At 45.3% G+C, this 14064-nt stretch overlaps 1 protein-coding gene across 2 annotated transcripts in view; it reads right to left on the bottom strand.

The window, feature by feature from the left end:
• ABHD12 (abhydrolase domain containing 12, lysophospholipase) overlaps window positions 1-14064 on the bottom strand; it is an 88218-nt gene that overhangs the window by 17877 nt on the left and 56277 nt on the right. For both annotated transcript variants that reach the window (XM_077114160.1, XM_077114166.1), the window contains exons 3-6: window positions 9031-9136; window positions 6445-6564; window positions 3429-3459; window positions 1246-1291 (exon numbers count right to left, since the gene is read on the bottom strand). In XM_077114160.1, coding sequence (XP_076970275.1) covers window positions 1246-1291; window positions 3429-3459; window positions 6445-6564; window positions 9031-9136 — 303 coding nt within the window. The remainder of the gene's footprint in view (window positions 1-1245; window positions 1292-3428; window positions 3460-6444; window positions 6565-9030; window positions 9137-14064) is intronic.

Here is a 14064-nt window from a genome sequence, read left to right as displayed (position 1 = left end):
CAAAAGCATCCTTATAAGTGAAAGAAGAGGGCAGGGGAGCCTATATCAGTGACACAGAGTGAGCTGGCTGTGGAGACGGAAGGGGAAGTGAGCAACCTTGTTCTTAGGAAATGCACGTAGAAGTAAAAAGTGTTTAGAAAATAGATAAATGGATGGATGGATGAAGGGATATGGCAAATGTGGCAAAATGTTAAAAGTTGGTGGATTTGAGTATCTGGGTATGGGGTATGTTGGAGCTCTGTGTATGGGTTTTGTTTTATTTTTGCAACTATCCTGTAAGCTTGAAAGTATTTCAAAATAATAAGTCTTTTTTAAAAAAGAAAAAGATGGAAGAGGGCCAGACAAGAGCTCAGGAAAGCAGGCAGTCTCTAGAAGCTGGAAAAGGCAAGAAAACAGATTCTCTCCTGCTGCCTCCAAAAGGAATGGTCCTACCAACACTTTGATTTTAACCAGTGAGACCATGTTTCTCTCTGACCTTCAGAGCTGTAAGATAATAAATTTGCATTGTTTTAAGCCATCATGTTTCAGTGCATCATGGGACTCGCATAGCCCACACTAATAAAAGCCTGCTCTCCCCGACAATCCCACTTCTCCCAGGCTTGGCTTGAGGATACTGATGGCACCACCTTCCACAAAAGGTCAGAATAGCCTTCAACCAAGCAGCCTTCAGCCTATTAATCTAGGAATACACCTTACAACAGCTGTCACTGTTAATACAAAGTTCTTTTCCTGTTCACTGTGGTGAAACATCCTCAACAAACACCATGCTGTTAGTCCTAGACCTGAAAAGACCGGGTTATTCATGGCCAGCCCTCAGGTTCATTCACAACAGGAAGAAACAACTGAGGGGAAAGATGAAGACTCTGTTTTCTCACTTAACGCTGCTTTTCCCATTTTCATTACTGTAACAAGACAAGTTCTGCTGATCATAGAGCCTGCCTAATGTTCAGCTACAGGGAGAGTCTGAGCCAGTGAGGAAATGAACAGCTCCCTTCCATGTCTGACTTGGTGCCCAGAGGGATCAGACACTCGATACTGGGTGCCTGGCCTCCAAACCCTGCTGGAAGGATGCCCCAGGGATGCTGTGTAGAGAGTACAGGTCCTCACTCACCTGGCGTTCTTGCCCGGCCCTGGCCTAGAGGGACAAATGGACATGCTCTGTTTGACCTACTGACCACCTATAAATCAAATGGCAGACCAGGAAGGCTGAGCATACTCAGAAGCCTTCTCCAAAAGAAACCTTACCTCTGTAATCAAAGGTTACGACGTGGTAACCAAGGGAACTCAGCACCTGTAAAGTTGAAAATAAACATTTTTGGTAACAAATCAAAGCACCCCTGAATGAGGACAACTTACCCTTTCTTAAAGCCATCTGGGCTTTTGTCTTGGGGTCCTGCACAGTGTGGAGACTTAATAAAGAGACTGGCACAAACCGGCTGGCCCCTGGGCCTCAGGAGTGAAGGAAGGCCAGTTCTTTCTGCTATGTCTCGCTGTGCAAGTGCCTCTGAACTCTCATCACAAGGTAGCCTCAAAGTCAGCCTCCTCTAGAGCCAAGGACGTCCAGCGGTGACGCTCTGGCTCTCAGGGCTGCATACCCAGGATGGGGGTGGACAAAGTACCTGGGGTTACTGGCAGGCTTCGAAGAGCCCAACATGAGGAGGAACCCAGAGTGTGGAGGCTTCCACAGGGGACTTTGCATTGCAACAAGCACTTCTCAGATTCAAGCCTACTTGAATTTTTCCTCACTGGTATTTAAAACCAACCAACCGACCTCAACAGACTAGTTCGACTTGCCCCAGAGATCACCATTCCTGGCCTCTGCAGCAGCAAGGCCAGGCTGGGAGCAGTACAGTGCGCCAGTAAAACCCACCCACATGTTCTCAAAGTGTACGCCCACAGGGAGGGGAGGACTACGGCATCCTAGGCCCGCCTGTTGAAGAAGCTCCACCTTTGCATTTACAAAACTTCCCCTTTCCTTTACACTTGCGCATCCCTGGAATTTCTCATGTCCTTGCAGTCATAAACAAAGAGAATTTCTAGTTTTTTCTCAACATTCGTTGTAGGAGTTAAAAGGTTGATGCTTAACTAAAGCTTGCAGACACAAGTCTATGAGGAAATACAGACTTGAGCTTCCAGGATCTGGAACTTCAATAGAAGCTGAGATATGTAGATGAAGCACAATGAGCTGTGGAAGAGACTTGCTTAAGGGAAATTAACATCCTAGCAGTATTTACTTCCTAACTTCCTGGAACTTGTTTTTGCATTACATAGCTTTTGCATGCAAACAACTTTTATCACCTTTCTTGCTAGTATATAATTTACTACTTGGCTGAAAATAAACTTGTCCGAAGACTGATGTCTCCAGATCCCCTGATCCCTTTCTCTCGTTTTACTTGAACTTTCCTTAGGGTCATAGCTGAGGCCAACATTTGGTGACTATGGGATGTCTAGGGTGAAAGGGTGTACTAAGGGACCTTAGATGTGAAGCTGTTCCAGTAACTTTTGTTGGTGGAGAGATTTCAGTGTATGCCCGACTTCTCACTCTGAGATGCTCTGATCTGGAATAGGACCTGTATCACCTGGTGGCCTGCAGGCTGCCTCCAGGCCCAGGACCAGACCCGCAGAGCTTACCCCTGCGGCCTATCCTGGCAGAGGGTCCATGGGGGCTCCTCAGAGGAGGGCACGTCCTTCTCAGACAATCTCTTCCCTGAAATTGATCCAATTTACACAAAGTTCATGGGGAAATGCATCCCAAATCTAGAGCACCAATGCACCCATGCGTGAGTTTATGTCCTTTTTCTGCCTGTTAGCAAACACAGGTGTCCATTTCAAAGGAAGCATGAAGGAGCCAAAGGGGAGTGGGCTCCTAGAAAACTGGGGACAACAGCCCATTTCAGACTCCTAAACCCAATGCCCCTCACAAAGAACAGCACTGAGCAGAAGTGAGGGAATGTGCACCTGGCCCATGGATGTGCTGCCCATGCTCTGGGAACACGTGCTGGTGCTTCCCTCATGGGCTGAGGTCTCCACTGCAAGGCTGCTGTGCACCCCCACAGACATGGGAAACTTCTGTGTCCTAGGAACTCCATGACCTCGTACCTCAGCAGTGATATACACACTTCTCTTTAATCATTCCAGCTACGAGTAATGCAACATTTAAAAACCATTTCAAAATCCTCTTACTCTAATCTTCCAGAACCTGGCACAGGACCCACAGAGTAAATACATTATGAATTTGAATGCCATAGGAAAGATGTGGGTGGTACTATATGGCTGCATCAGACAGGGTGCTGCCTCCTGGCAGGTCTGTGAAAAGCAAAATACGAAGAAAACGAAGCATGACTAACTCCACAATCACAGTGAGGCTTGTTCTGCTCTGCTCAGGCCCTGGGCAGGGACTATCTTCTGGCACCTGCCGTGCATCTTACCTTGTACAGCTCCACACGGTGGTCCCCTCCTCTAGAGCGCATGGGAGAAGGAAACAAGAAGTGGGTGTTAGTGTAGCTGGCAGACACGCAGGTCCCACAGTCCACCCAGGAGGGTACCCTTGGAGGAAGCCAATGGTGAAAGGCCACCCCCCTCCTCACCCTCCACGGCCCCACACCTGCCTCTGACATTATCTGGCCAACAAGGGAGTATTAATGCTGTGGGGACATTGCTTAATTACTGCCTTCAATGCTATTTTTTAATGGGTGCTACAGACAAACAGTATAAAATTCAAAAGATACCAAAGAATGATCCCTATAAAAACAAACAAAAAAATCAGAAAACTATCAGTGTTGGAAAAGATGTGGAGAAACAGGAACACTCATTCACTGCTGGTGGGTATGTGGAATGGTACAGTGGCTATGCAAGATAAATTGGTAGTTCTTCAGGAAGCCAAGTATAGAATTGCCATATGATCCAGCAATCCTGCTACTAGGTACATACCTAGAATATCTGAAAGCAGGGATGCAAACAGACATTTGCACACTGATATTCATAGTGGCATAGATGGAAGGCAAGCTAAGTGGCCATCAACAGATGAATGGATAAAGAAAATGTGATATATACCAGCAGTAAGAAGGAATGAAGTCGTGAAGGAATGGATGAACCCTGAGGACATCATGCTGAGAGAAGCCAGGCACAAAGGGATAACTATTGTATGACCTCACTGATATGAACTAATTATAATAAGCAAGTTGATAGAGTTAGAATCTAGAGTAGAAATTACCAGGGGATAAAATGACAGCAAAGAGCTGATATTTACTTAATTTGTACAGAATTTTTAATAAGATTGATTGTAAATGTTTAAAATAGAGGTAATGGTAGCACATTACTGTGAGAATAATTAGCAGCACTGAATTATGGGTGTGACTGTGGTTGAAAGAGGAAGTTCTAAGTTTCTGTATGTTACCAGAAGGAAAATTAGATAAACATATGGGACTGTATACCACAGTGAGTTCTGCTGTGGATATGACTGTGGTAAATTGTACAAGTATAAAAGGTTCTTCCATGAACAAATGTACATCACTACTAGGTGCTACTAATAGGGTGGTATATGGGGAAAATACAACTAATGAAACAATGGACTATAGTTAGCAGTACCACTGTAATATTCTTTCACCAATTATAACAAAAGTACCAAATCAAAGTGTTGATAATAGAGAGATTTAAGGAGTACAGGATTTTTCTCTTGGGAGCAAATCGACTATTGAGATGAATATACAAATCTGTGATTATGTATTCATAAAAGGCATACTGAGAGCCACTGATCATACACTTTAGGTGGATTATATAGTGCATGAAAAAATTGGTAAAAAAAACAAACAGTGAGGGCATCTGGACAGTGCCTGCCCATCTCTTCAAGAGGTGTCCCTCTCTCCCAGGAGTGGGGGGGGGGGGGGGGAATGGCCTCAGCCCCTCCCCCAGAGGCCTGGGTATTCAGGGCCCTTATCGTGGAGGCCGAACATTCTCTCACACATTCACATTTTTTCCCACGTTTATTTTTCCTTGTCCAAGAACAAAGACTGGTCTCTTCCCACTTTCCTATCAAGTTGTTGGTCTTTTCTTATTCTAAACGCACACCAAAACAGGAAGACAGCTGCCTCTGAGTGGGGGCGGGAGTGAGGGAAGGGCTCTTTCACTCTCTCCATACTTCAGAATCGCTTTGTTTTGTTTTGTTAATGAGGATTTTGGTCATTTCCAGTGTGTGTGTGGAGAGGGGGTATGGGAGGAGACAAGGAAGAGATGAAGCAGAAAACTTACATAATACAAAGGAATGAGTTTCAAGAGAAGGAAATACGCCAATACGTTTTCTTTTATCTTTGGAAGAGTTCGCGGTGGCTCTTTTCTTAATTTCCGAATGTCCCACATGGAGCAAAAGTAGGACCCAGAGCCTAACGCGGTCTGTGGGGGCATCTCAGGAGTTGGGGCCCTGGAAAGCCCAGGTGCAGCTGCATCTAGAGCGGCTCCCTGCAGGCTGAGGCGAACCCAAGGGGCAGCCACAAACGCCCAGGGCCTGAGAAGGCAAGAAGCCATGGAGAGGCCTGATGCAGAAGCAGCCGGGTGAAGATGGGAAAGAGGGCAAAGTGGGGGAGGGCTGGCAGAATCCACAGCACAGGCAGTCTCTGGGGGAGGGAGTGCGCCAGATACAATGAGCTTCTGAAGGCCACAAGATGCCCTTTTTTAAATCTGAAGTTTTAAGCAGGTTTTGTCTTTTTTCCCGTGTGACTGGCATTGCTGAAATGAAACTTGTTCACAGCAAACTATAACATTTTCTCATTTCTAGATGCTACATGAGTTGTTTGTAGCCACGTGCACGGACGAGGAGAAGACAAACTCTGTCCCCAACAAAGAAGGAATTGCGGGGCACATGATCTGGAAGTGGAGCAGAACCATGGAAGCACGACCTCCCCTTGTATATCCACTGGCATCCCGCATCATGCTTTCTGGGCTCATCCGAGAAGCCCACTGCACAGCTTCATTTTGTCCCTCCAGAAAGTCCCAAATGTTTTTCTCTATGCTGGTTCTGCCCCCTCCTCCATTTGCCCTCCGATGACCATAACCCATAGCCCTGAGGTGGCCAACCTCCAGGCTAGCTCTTGGCTGGCTGCCCACTTCACCAAGAAAGCCACAGCAACAGTGATCCTGAAAACACATCCCTGCCCCAGCTTCCCTCTTCCACCTGCCCAGGTACTCCCTCACACAATGTGAAAGGAACACCATGCTAATCTTTAAAGCAAGGGTAAGAATGCAAATCCAAGCAAGTCTGGAGGATGGACCATTAAATGCCTCCAGGACTAGGATTTGGAATAAAACTGCACAGATTCAAGGACTGTCCTGGATTGTGCCCTCCCTCGTGGCAATAGGACAATGGTCTGATTTGGCCAAACCACAAATCTGTCCTTGGTGGCCATAGGCCGGTGGAGCCTGCAGTGTGGGGGCACATTGCTGGCCCTTTACCTGGTGCCTGCATTCCCATGGAGGTACAGGATGATGGGGTGGCTGGAGGCCAGGGCATCCTCGTACCACACGTGGTCCTTTCCTTGGGCATTCTTCCACCAGACAGCGGGGACAGTGTGCCTGCAAGCAGTAGGGATGGGGATCAGGGCTCCTGCTCGGTTGATTGCGATGACTCAGACTACAGCTGTGCAGAGAGCTGCGGGCCATCCCACAGGAGGATGGAGGGGTGGGGGTCTACAATAAACAATTCCCTAATTTCAAGCTCCAAGGGTGATTTATGACAGCATAAGTGGGGCATATACTGACCTGCAAACAGTCTCTTCTGGGCCTTGAAAGCCAGTACTGGCAGCAGTTGCCAGGGAGTGGGGTCCTAGCTGATACCTGCCCCTGTGAGCTGTTAAGTTCTGAGAGGGTGAGCTCCCATCCAAGTTGCGGACCCTGCTACCATTCGCACCCAGCCAGATACATGGTGATGCCCTCAGTCTTAACCACAATCAAAGCTGTCCGCAATCTAACTGGTGCTACCCTGTGTGCCAGCCAATTCGGCGACACTCATTTCTATGAACTAGACCAGAAAGCCTGGCTGTCCCTAAACACCACCCTAATGTCAGACATGCTCCAATGGCCAAACGGTGTTCACAAACCATCGTGGAGCCTTCCCATCTCTGCAGGAGGAACCTTGCTCGTAGGGACAGCTGATGCAGCCAGTCTGGAGGTTCCCTGAGAGAGCAGACCACCTGCTTGGCTCCACTGAGGGCTCGCCATCCTGCCCAGCTCCCGCCCAGTCCCTATATCCTCCTGTCCACCTGACCCACGCCTGGCCAGACCCTCCTTGAGGGTAACACTAAATCAGATACTGTTCATCACTAGGGAGGGTATGAATTAATAAAGTTTTTCTGTAAAAATTATTCAAATTCTTTCTGGATAATAGTGGCAAGAATCTTATTTAAAAATTAAATAATCAATTTCTTATTCTCTAGTTCTTAAATTTTAGCATCTCATACTAAAATAGCCCTTCCATTGTTTCAAGGGGACCACATTCTGGTATGGTTCTGACCATTATGATTAAGGCCCCCATACAATTATGATTCTATAGGATAGAAAGGCACATTCCCAAGCTGCTGAGAGCTGAGGACTGTAGTAGTCATTCCATCCCAGAGTCAGGATTCCTGGTGAAGGCCTGGGTTGATGCCAGTCACAGGGGAGGCCTGTGTTCCTGGGCTTCTCCTCTTGTGTCATCAAGTGGAAGATTTAGGGTCCCTCAGGCATCATTTCGTCTGGAAATCCAGGGGTGTGGGTGAGAGCAACTGGTGAATCTGAGCCCACTGTGTTTCCAGGGGCCCAGATTGTCCTCATGACCCCGCAGGGTACAGATGGTGGGCGTGGGGCAGGCACCCACCAGACACAGTGTCCTCTCATTACCTCAGACTTGCCCCTGCTGTCACTAAAGAATGCTTTGTGTGGGTAGCTGATGACCCACGCAGACGCCCTGTAAGTGCTTTTGGCCTAACGGATTAATACAACAGACTCTCCACCTGCAATACGACTGCTCTTTTTGAGTAAAAAGTCCTGATTAAATCCACAATTCCTCAAAACAGTCACACACAGGAACAGAAGGCCAGTGATTTCCACCAAAGAGCTCTGAGTTAAACAAATCATACTTCTGACAAAAGATAGAAAACTGAAGTGTTCCACAAGCATTCATTAGTCTATAAATGCTAGATTAATCAAAACAGAGCATGGGAGGGGGCGGGGACTAAGCCCAGCAACAACTATTAAGCCCAAACACCTCTCCTCTTATTTTCTGTTTTTCTGAGACCCAGATCTTCCTGGCAGTATCAGAAATGCTTGAGCTTCCTCTCAAACCACACTGGGAAGTGACTCATAGCACTTCATTTAGAAGCATCTCACATACACAATGGTTTCCAGAGACAGCTCCTGGATAATAAATCCAGCGATATAAAGGAACAGAGATTTGGAGTATCTTCTGCGAGAAGAGAGAAAATCCCACAGCAATTATGCAATTGTTTGGAAACATCTACTTGCTCAGTAAAAAACAAAACAAACAAACAAAAAAACATTAAGACATATTCCAAGGAGATTTAAAAAAAAGCTACAGAGCTTAAGTCCAATCTAAATTTATGGCCAAAAAAGTAAATACTAGATAACAAGCAACATCATCATTAATTGCCGAAATAGGTGTGAATAGAAATCAAGATGTCTTCAGTATCTGCATATTACCTGTCTGAAAAGAAAACGTATATAGCAAATCTGTGTTTGCAATTCTGTGCTTATATTCTGTTTCTGGTTTGTTTCCTCCATCACTCTCTGCCACCCCTTGAAATAAAGCTCTCTGTAAAAAAATAATCTGGCTTACAAAGCCTCTGCTGTTTCGAAAAGTTCAGAATGCCATTTCAGTCTTGCACCACTAGCTCAACTTTAGCTGACATCTCGCCTTGGAAAAGGAAAGGGTAAAGATAAAAGTGGACAAGCAGCAGCTTTAGAGGAACACATTGAGGACAGCACTGCCATATCTCCCAGGCCCCTCCCACCTCCTGGGATAGCCACAGAGCCATCAACACTTACCAAACTCCAATAGTCACGTCTTCCTCTGGTTGGAGGTAGTAATTATATGTGTGATTCAAACCTTGCTCCTGTGGCTTTTTCAAGTCAATGAAATAGGGTACCCTCACTGTAGGAGACAAAGAAGGAAATTAGTGGGTGTGGACATGCCCAACACCTGTGTGAGCTGAGGCGAAGCTTCCAAAAAGTGCCAAGTGCTTTCCAACACAACACTGCCAGCCACACTCAGACCCCCAAATCACATGTGGGGCTGGGGTGAGCTCATCAACAGAAATTCTAGGAAGAGCAAGATCTGAACAAATACAGGACAACGGAAGGGTGTTCAAGCTTCGAGCAGATATCCATGAGAAAGGGAAGCTGCCCTGGGCCTCACCAGGCATGCTGTAGCTCAGGAGAGAGACACCAAGCGAGCCTGGGCTAGGGTGGTGGCAGGAGGGACAACAGGAAAGGGGATGGACATCAGGGAGCTGCAACCTCAGAACTTGATGACCTGGAAGTGGGTGATGAACAAGTTAAAGGGGATTCTGAAGTCTCTGAACATAGAAATGGTGGGAGAAGATGGAGTGTGGGTATACGGACACAAAATACATTCTGAGCTGACTGAAGTACAGTAATACACCAGGAACCTTAAACTTAAGAGACGATCTGCCGGCAGGGCCACGGTTATATAAAGTGTGGTTCCTCAAAGTGGGGAAAACCACAGGGCCGTTAAACCAGTCTAGACCTGGCAGGACATCCACGCCACACAGATGACAGCAACAGTGAGCAGTGGGTCACCAGGTACACTACCCCATCAAGTTTCTGTAGAAACTCCAAAGAACATCAACAGTAACATCTACCTTGAGGAAGACTCCATACCACTCCCCAGAGGCTTGGGAAGTATACAGAACAATGGGCCTGGATACCGCTGCTGCTGCCAGGGGATAGGGGAATGGTGCTTCATTCTTCCTCATGTACCACCATACTTTTTACTGCTTTTGATGAACATTTTTTTTAGAGACACTATAGATTTACTGAATCAACACAATTTGTGAAGACAAGTTTAACTGAAAACTGGAAAACGCTGAAGAAATCCCGAGATGGGATTTACTCACTTTGTACAATGGAAACCTCCAAAGAGGGCAGTGACATAGAACAATGTGCTGATCCACCTTTACAAAAAAGCCAGCACCTGTTAGTTCTCTCTGGGAAAGAGAGTAGTTTCGCTAAATAACTTCACACTTTAACAGATACCAAAGATTCCCCCACTGTCCCCTTCATTGAGCCACACCCACCCACCTTCCACCCCAGGGCTTGGCACCTGCTGACCTCTTTACCTGGAATGCTCTCCTCCCATGCACCTGCATGTCTAGCCCTCTCACTTCCTCCAATATCACCTTCTCAGCAAGGTCTTCCCTGGACACCCAATTTTAAGTCTGCAAGTCCCTCCCAGCTTTATTTTTCTCCTAGGGGCTTAATGCACCCAATATTCTATACACTTACTTATTTAGCTTATGTTGCCTAATTACAGACTTAGACACACAAAGGCAGAGATCCTTGCTGGTTTTCTTCATTGCTGTATCCGCAGAGCCTAAGCAGTAGAGTTGCTCATAGTCCCGGCTCAATAAACATTTGCTGAATAAATTAAACGACCAATCATGAGTTTGTGTTCCTCCTCCACAAACTCCCCTGAGCCTCTCAGACCAGGCCACCCAGCAAAATGAGGTCTCCCACCACAGCTGCTGCTCATATCTCCTGCTTCCTAAAAGGCTGAACTCATCTCATGTTTCTGGGTACCCCCAGGCAGGGCATCCCTGCCCCACTGGGGCTTTCTTCACACCTGGAGTCTCCCCCGCCCCGACAAGCAGGGTGCCCCTGTCCCCTTCTACAACTCTCCTTACATCACTGTTCCAGGGCACAGACCTGATAAAACTGAGACCTAGCTTCAGCAGCAACTCCACCATCATCATTCTTTTTCTTTTTATTGCAGTAAATATATACAACTCACAATTTTCCATTTAATCACTTTCACGCGTACTTTTCAGTGGTATTAGTTACATTTACAACATTGTGACTCTCACCAACATCTATCACGCCAACTTTTTCATTACTTGCAGTAAAAACTCTGCATCCATTAGGTAATAATTCCCTCTTCCCAGCCTACCGTGTCCCCTAGTGATCCCTCATCTACAATCTCTCTATGAATTGGGATTTCATTCTAGGGATTTCATTGAGTACAGCCCTCACTCTTGACTCATTGGCCAGGATGGGAAAGATAAATTGGTTCAGTGCTAGAAGCCTTAAAAGTGAGGAGCAAGGGTTTTATTCCGGTAGTGGGGACTCTCCTGACAGGAGAAGGTCTCTCCATTTAGGGTGTTATTTCAGACCGTAGGAGCCCCCTCCGAAATGTCCACACTCCTGGAACACTGAAGCTGCAGCCTAGTGGGCAAGCTCCTCATCTGACAGCCATCAGGTAAGCTGACATCCTGAAATAAACCCTCCAGCGACCCAGGGCCTCAGCTCTCCAAACACAGACTCCACAGCCAGTCAATTCTGCCTCTGGAAGATGGAAATACCCCTGCCTCTCCCTGGCCAGATGGAGAGTAGGTGTCCCTGGGGGTAGAGGGCACCTGGCTTTCACTGACTCAGCTCTTGGTGTCTGCGGAGGAGGACAAGGTATGGGAAAATAAACCACGCAAGAGTTTTGAAAGGATTCCTGGACCACAAAGGAGGTCTTTACAAGGATGAGCAGAAAACTTCCAAGTAAACTTCCAAGCCCAAGAAATCTAAGAACCCAGAAGTCAATTTTTCTTTTAGGGAAGTCTCATTCCAAGAATCCTGTCTCCCAATTTATTTTTATTTTCTGCAATTGTTATTACATATATAATATATATGTATATATATATAATACATGTTATTTCCAACCCTTTAATTGCACAATTCAGTGGCATATTATCATCACCACCAACCACACCAAAATTTTTAGTCAACCCAAACAGAAACTCTGAACCCATTAAACAGTAATTCCCCATTACTCCCCTCCCCAGTCCCTGATAACCTCTAATCTTTCTGTCTCTAGGAATTTGCCTCTTCTAAATCTTTCATATCAGTGAGATATATCTGTCTTTTTGCATCTGGCATATTTCACTAAGATGTTTTCAAGGTTCATCCATGTTGTATATGTATCAGAACGTCTCCCTTTTAAAAAAACTATTTATTTTTAAATATTTTCATATGTACCGGAAGATTACAAATATAATTCAAACCCCATACAGAGAACTCCAGCATACCCTTGTGTCCTTAGATAACCAGAAATCCATCAACTTTAACTTTTTGCCAGATTTGCCATGTCATTCTATCTATCCATCAATCTCTAAATCCAAGATATCTCTATCCATCTATATGTCTATTTATCTATTCATTTTCTGAACACCTGAATATGTTCCTTTAACACAATTCTGCCATGTACATTTCCTAAGAACAAGGATATCTGTTCAGGTAATCAATTTAAGTGCAATTATCAAGTTCAAGAAATTTAATATTTATATAAAACTTACAGTCTATATCTTAATTTTTCCATATGTCCCCACAACATCTTCTTAGGCGTTTTCTCCCTTATTAAAGAGTCTATCCAGGATTACATATTGCATTTAACTGTCACAGGCTCTTTAGTTGCTCGTTCTTTTTTTTAATTGTGGGAATATATATATAAACTTTCCCATCTCAGCCCCTCCCAAGCATACCATTCAATGAGATTATTCATATTTACATAGTTGAGGTACCCTCAACTACCACACTTTCATTACTAAAACTTTCCACCTCCCAGAAGAGAAACCCACATCCACTATGCATTAATTCCCCATTCCCCTTGCCCCCACTCCCAGCTGCTCACACTGTAATTTCTGTCTTTATGAGCTTGCATATTCTCTGATATTTTATTTGTGGTCACTGCGGGGACATTATTTAATATCATAAATTTATAATACTTTTGGTTTTTTAGATACCAACTTAACTGCAATGTTACACTCAAACCATGTTTCTAACCCTTTGTTCCCCCACCTTTATGCAGTTATTATCACAAATTGTATGTTTATACATTATGAGTTCAAAACCACAGTCTTATCATTACACTGTGTGAATCCACATTTTAGATCCTATAGTAAGTACAAAGTGAAGTTATAAACCAAAAATACAATAGTGGTGGCATTTATATTTATCCAAGTTGTTACTCTTACTAGAGAACTTAATTTCTTCACGTGACTTCAATCTATTGTCTGTGTCCTTTTCTTCCAACCTGCAGAATTTATCTTCAGCATTTCTTGTAGGGCTGGTCTAGTGGTGATGAAGTTCCTTGGTCTTTGTTTATCTGGAAATGCTTTTATCTCCCTCTCATTTTTGAAAGACAGTTTTGCTGGATATAGAATTTTGGCTAGCATTTTCTTTTCAGCGCCTTAAATTATCCTCCCACTGCCACCTTGCCTCCATAGTTTCCAATGAGAAATGGATATAATCTTATTGAAGCTCCCTTGTATGTGAAATGTTGCTTCTCTCTTGAAGCTTTCAGAATTTTATCTTTTTATAAACTTCAGCATTTTACAATTTGATAGCTCTAGGAATTCCCTTGTTTTTTACACCCTACACAGATAGAGATGTCCCCTCTTCCCTAGGAAACAGTTTCCTAACAGTCCCAGACATCACACCTAGAGACAGCAATTCCTGCCCCAGGCAGACACTTGCCTGTGTACTGGTAGTGTCCTGTAGGAGAGCTCAGTGAGCTACCTTCTACATGGAGGGCAAGTCAGGTCACCTCCAGACAGACTGGGTCAGACATACATGTCCCCATGATGTGCCCAAGGGCTACTCTGCTCCTTCTAGAACCGGCACCAGGGACCTGCACTGGAAGTGCCAGCCGCTGAGGGGAGGGGGTGGAGCCAGCCATGGTGCTAGGATATCCCACTGCTTTTACGATGTCTTTACCAGTCCTTGCTGGTTATTCCAGGCTCCAATAGGGGATGGAGCCCGAACTCTCTCTTCTCCATCTGGATCAGGGCTGTCTTG

The sequence above is a fragment of the Tamandua tetradactyla genome, chromosome 1, assembly GCF_023851605.1.
Source record: "Tamandua tetradactyla isolate mTamTet1 chromosome 1, mTamTet1.pri, whole genome shotgun sequence".
NCBI lineage: Eukaryota > Metazoa > Chordata > Mammalia > Pilosa > Myrmecophagidae > Tamandua > Tamandua tetradactyla.
Note: the sequence above shows the minus strand (reverse complement) of the source record. Positions and strands in the feature narration are given on the sequence as shown.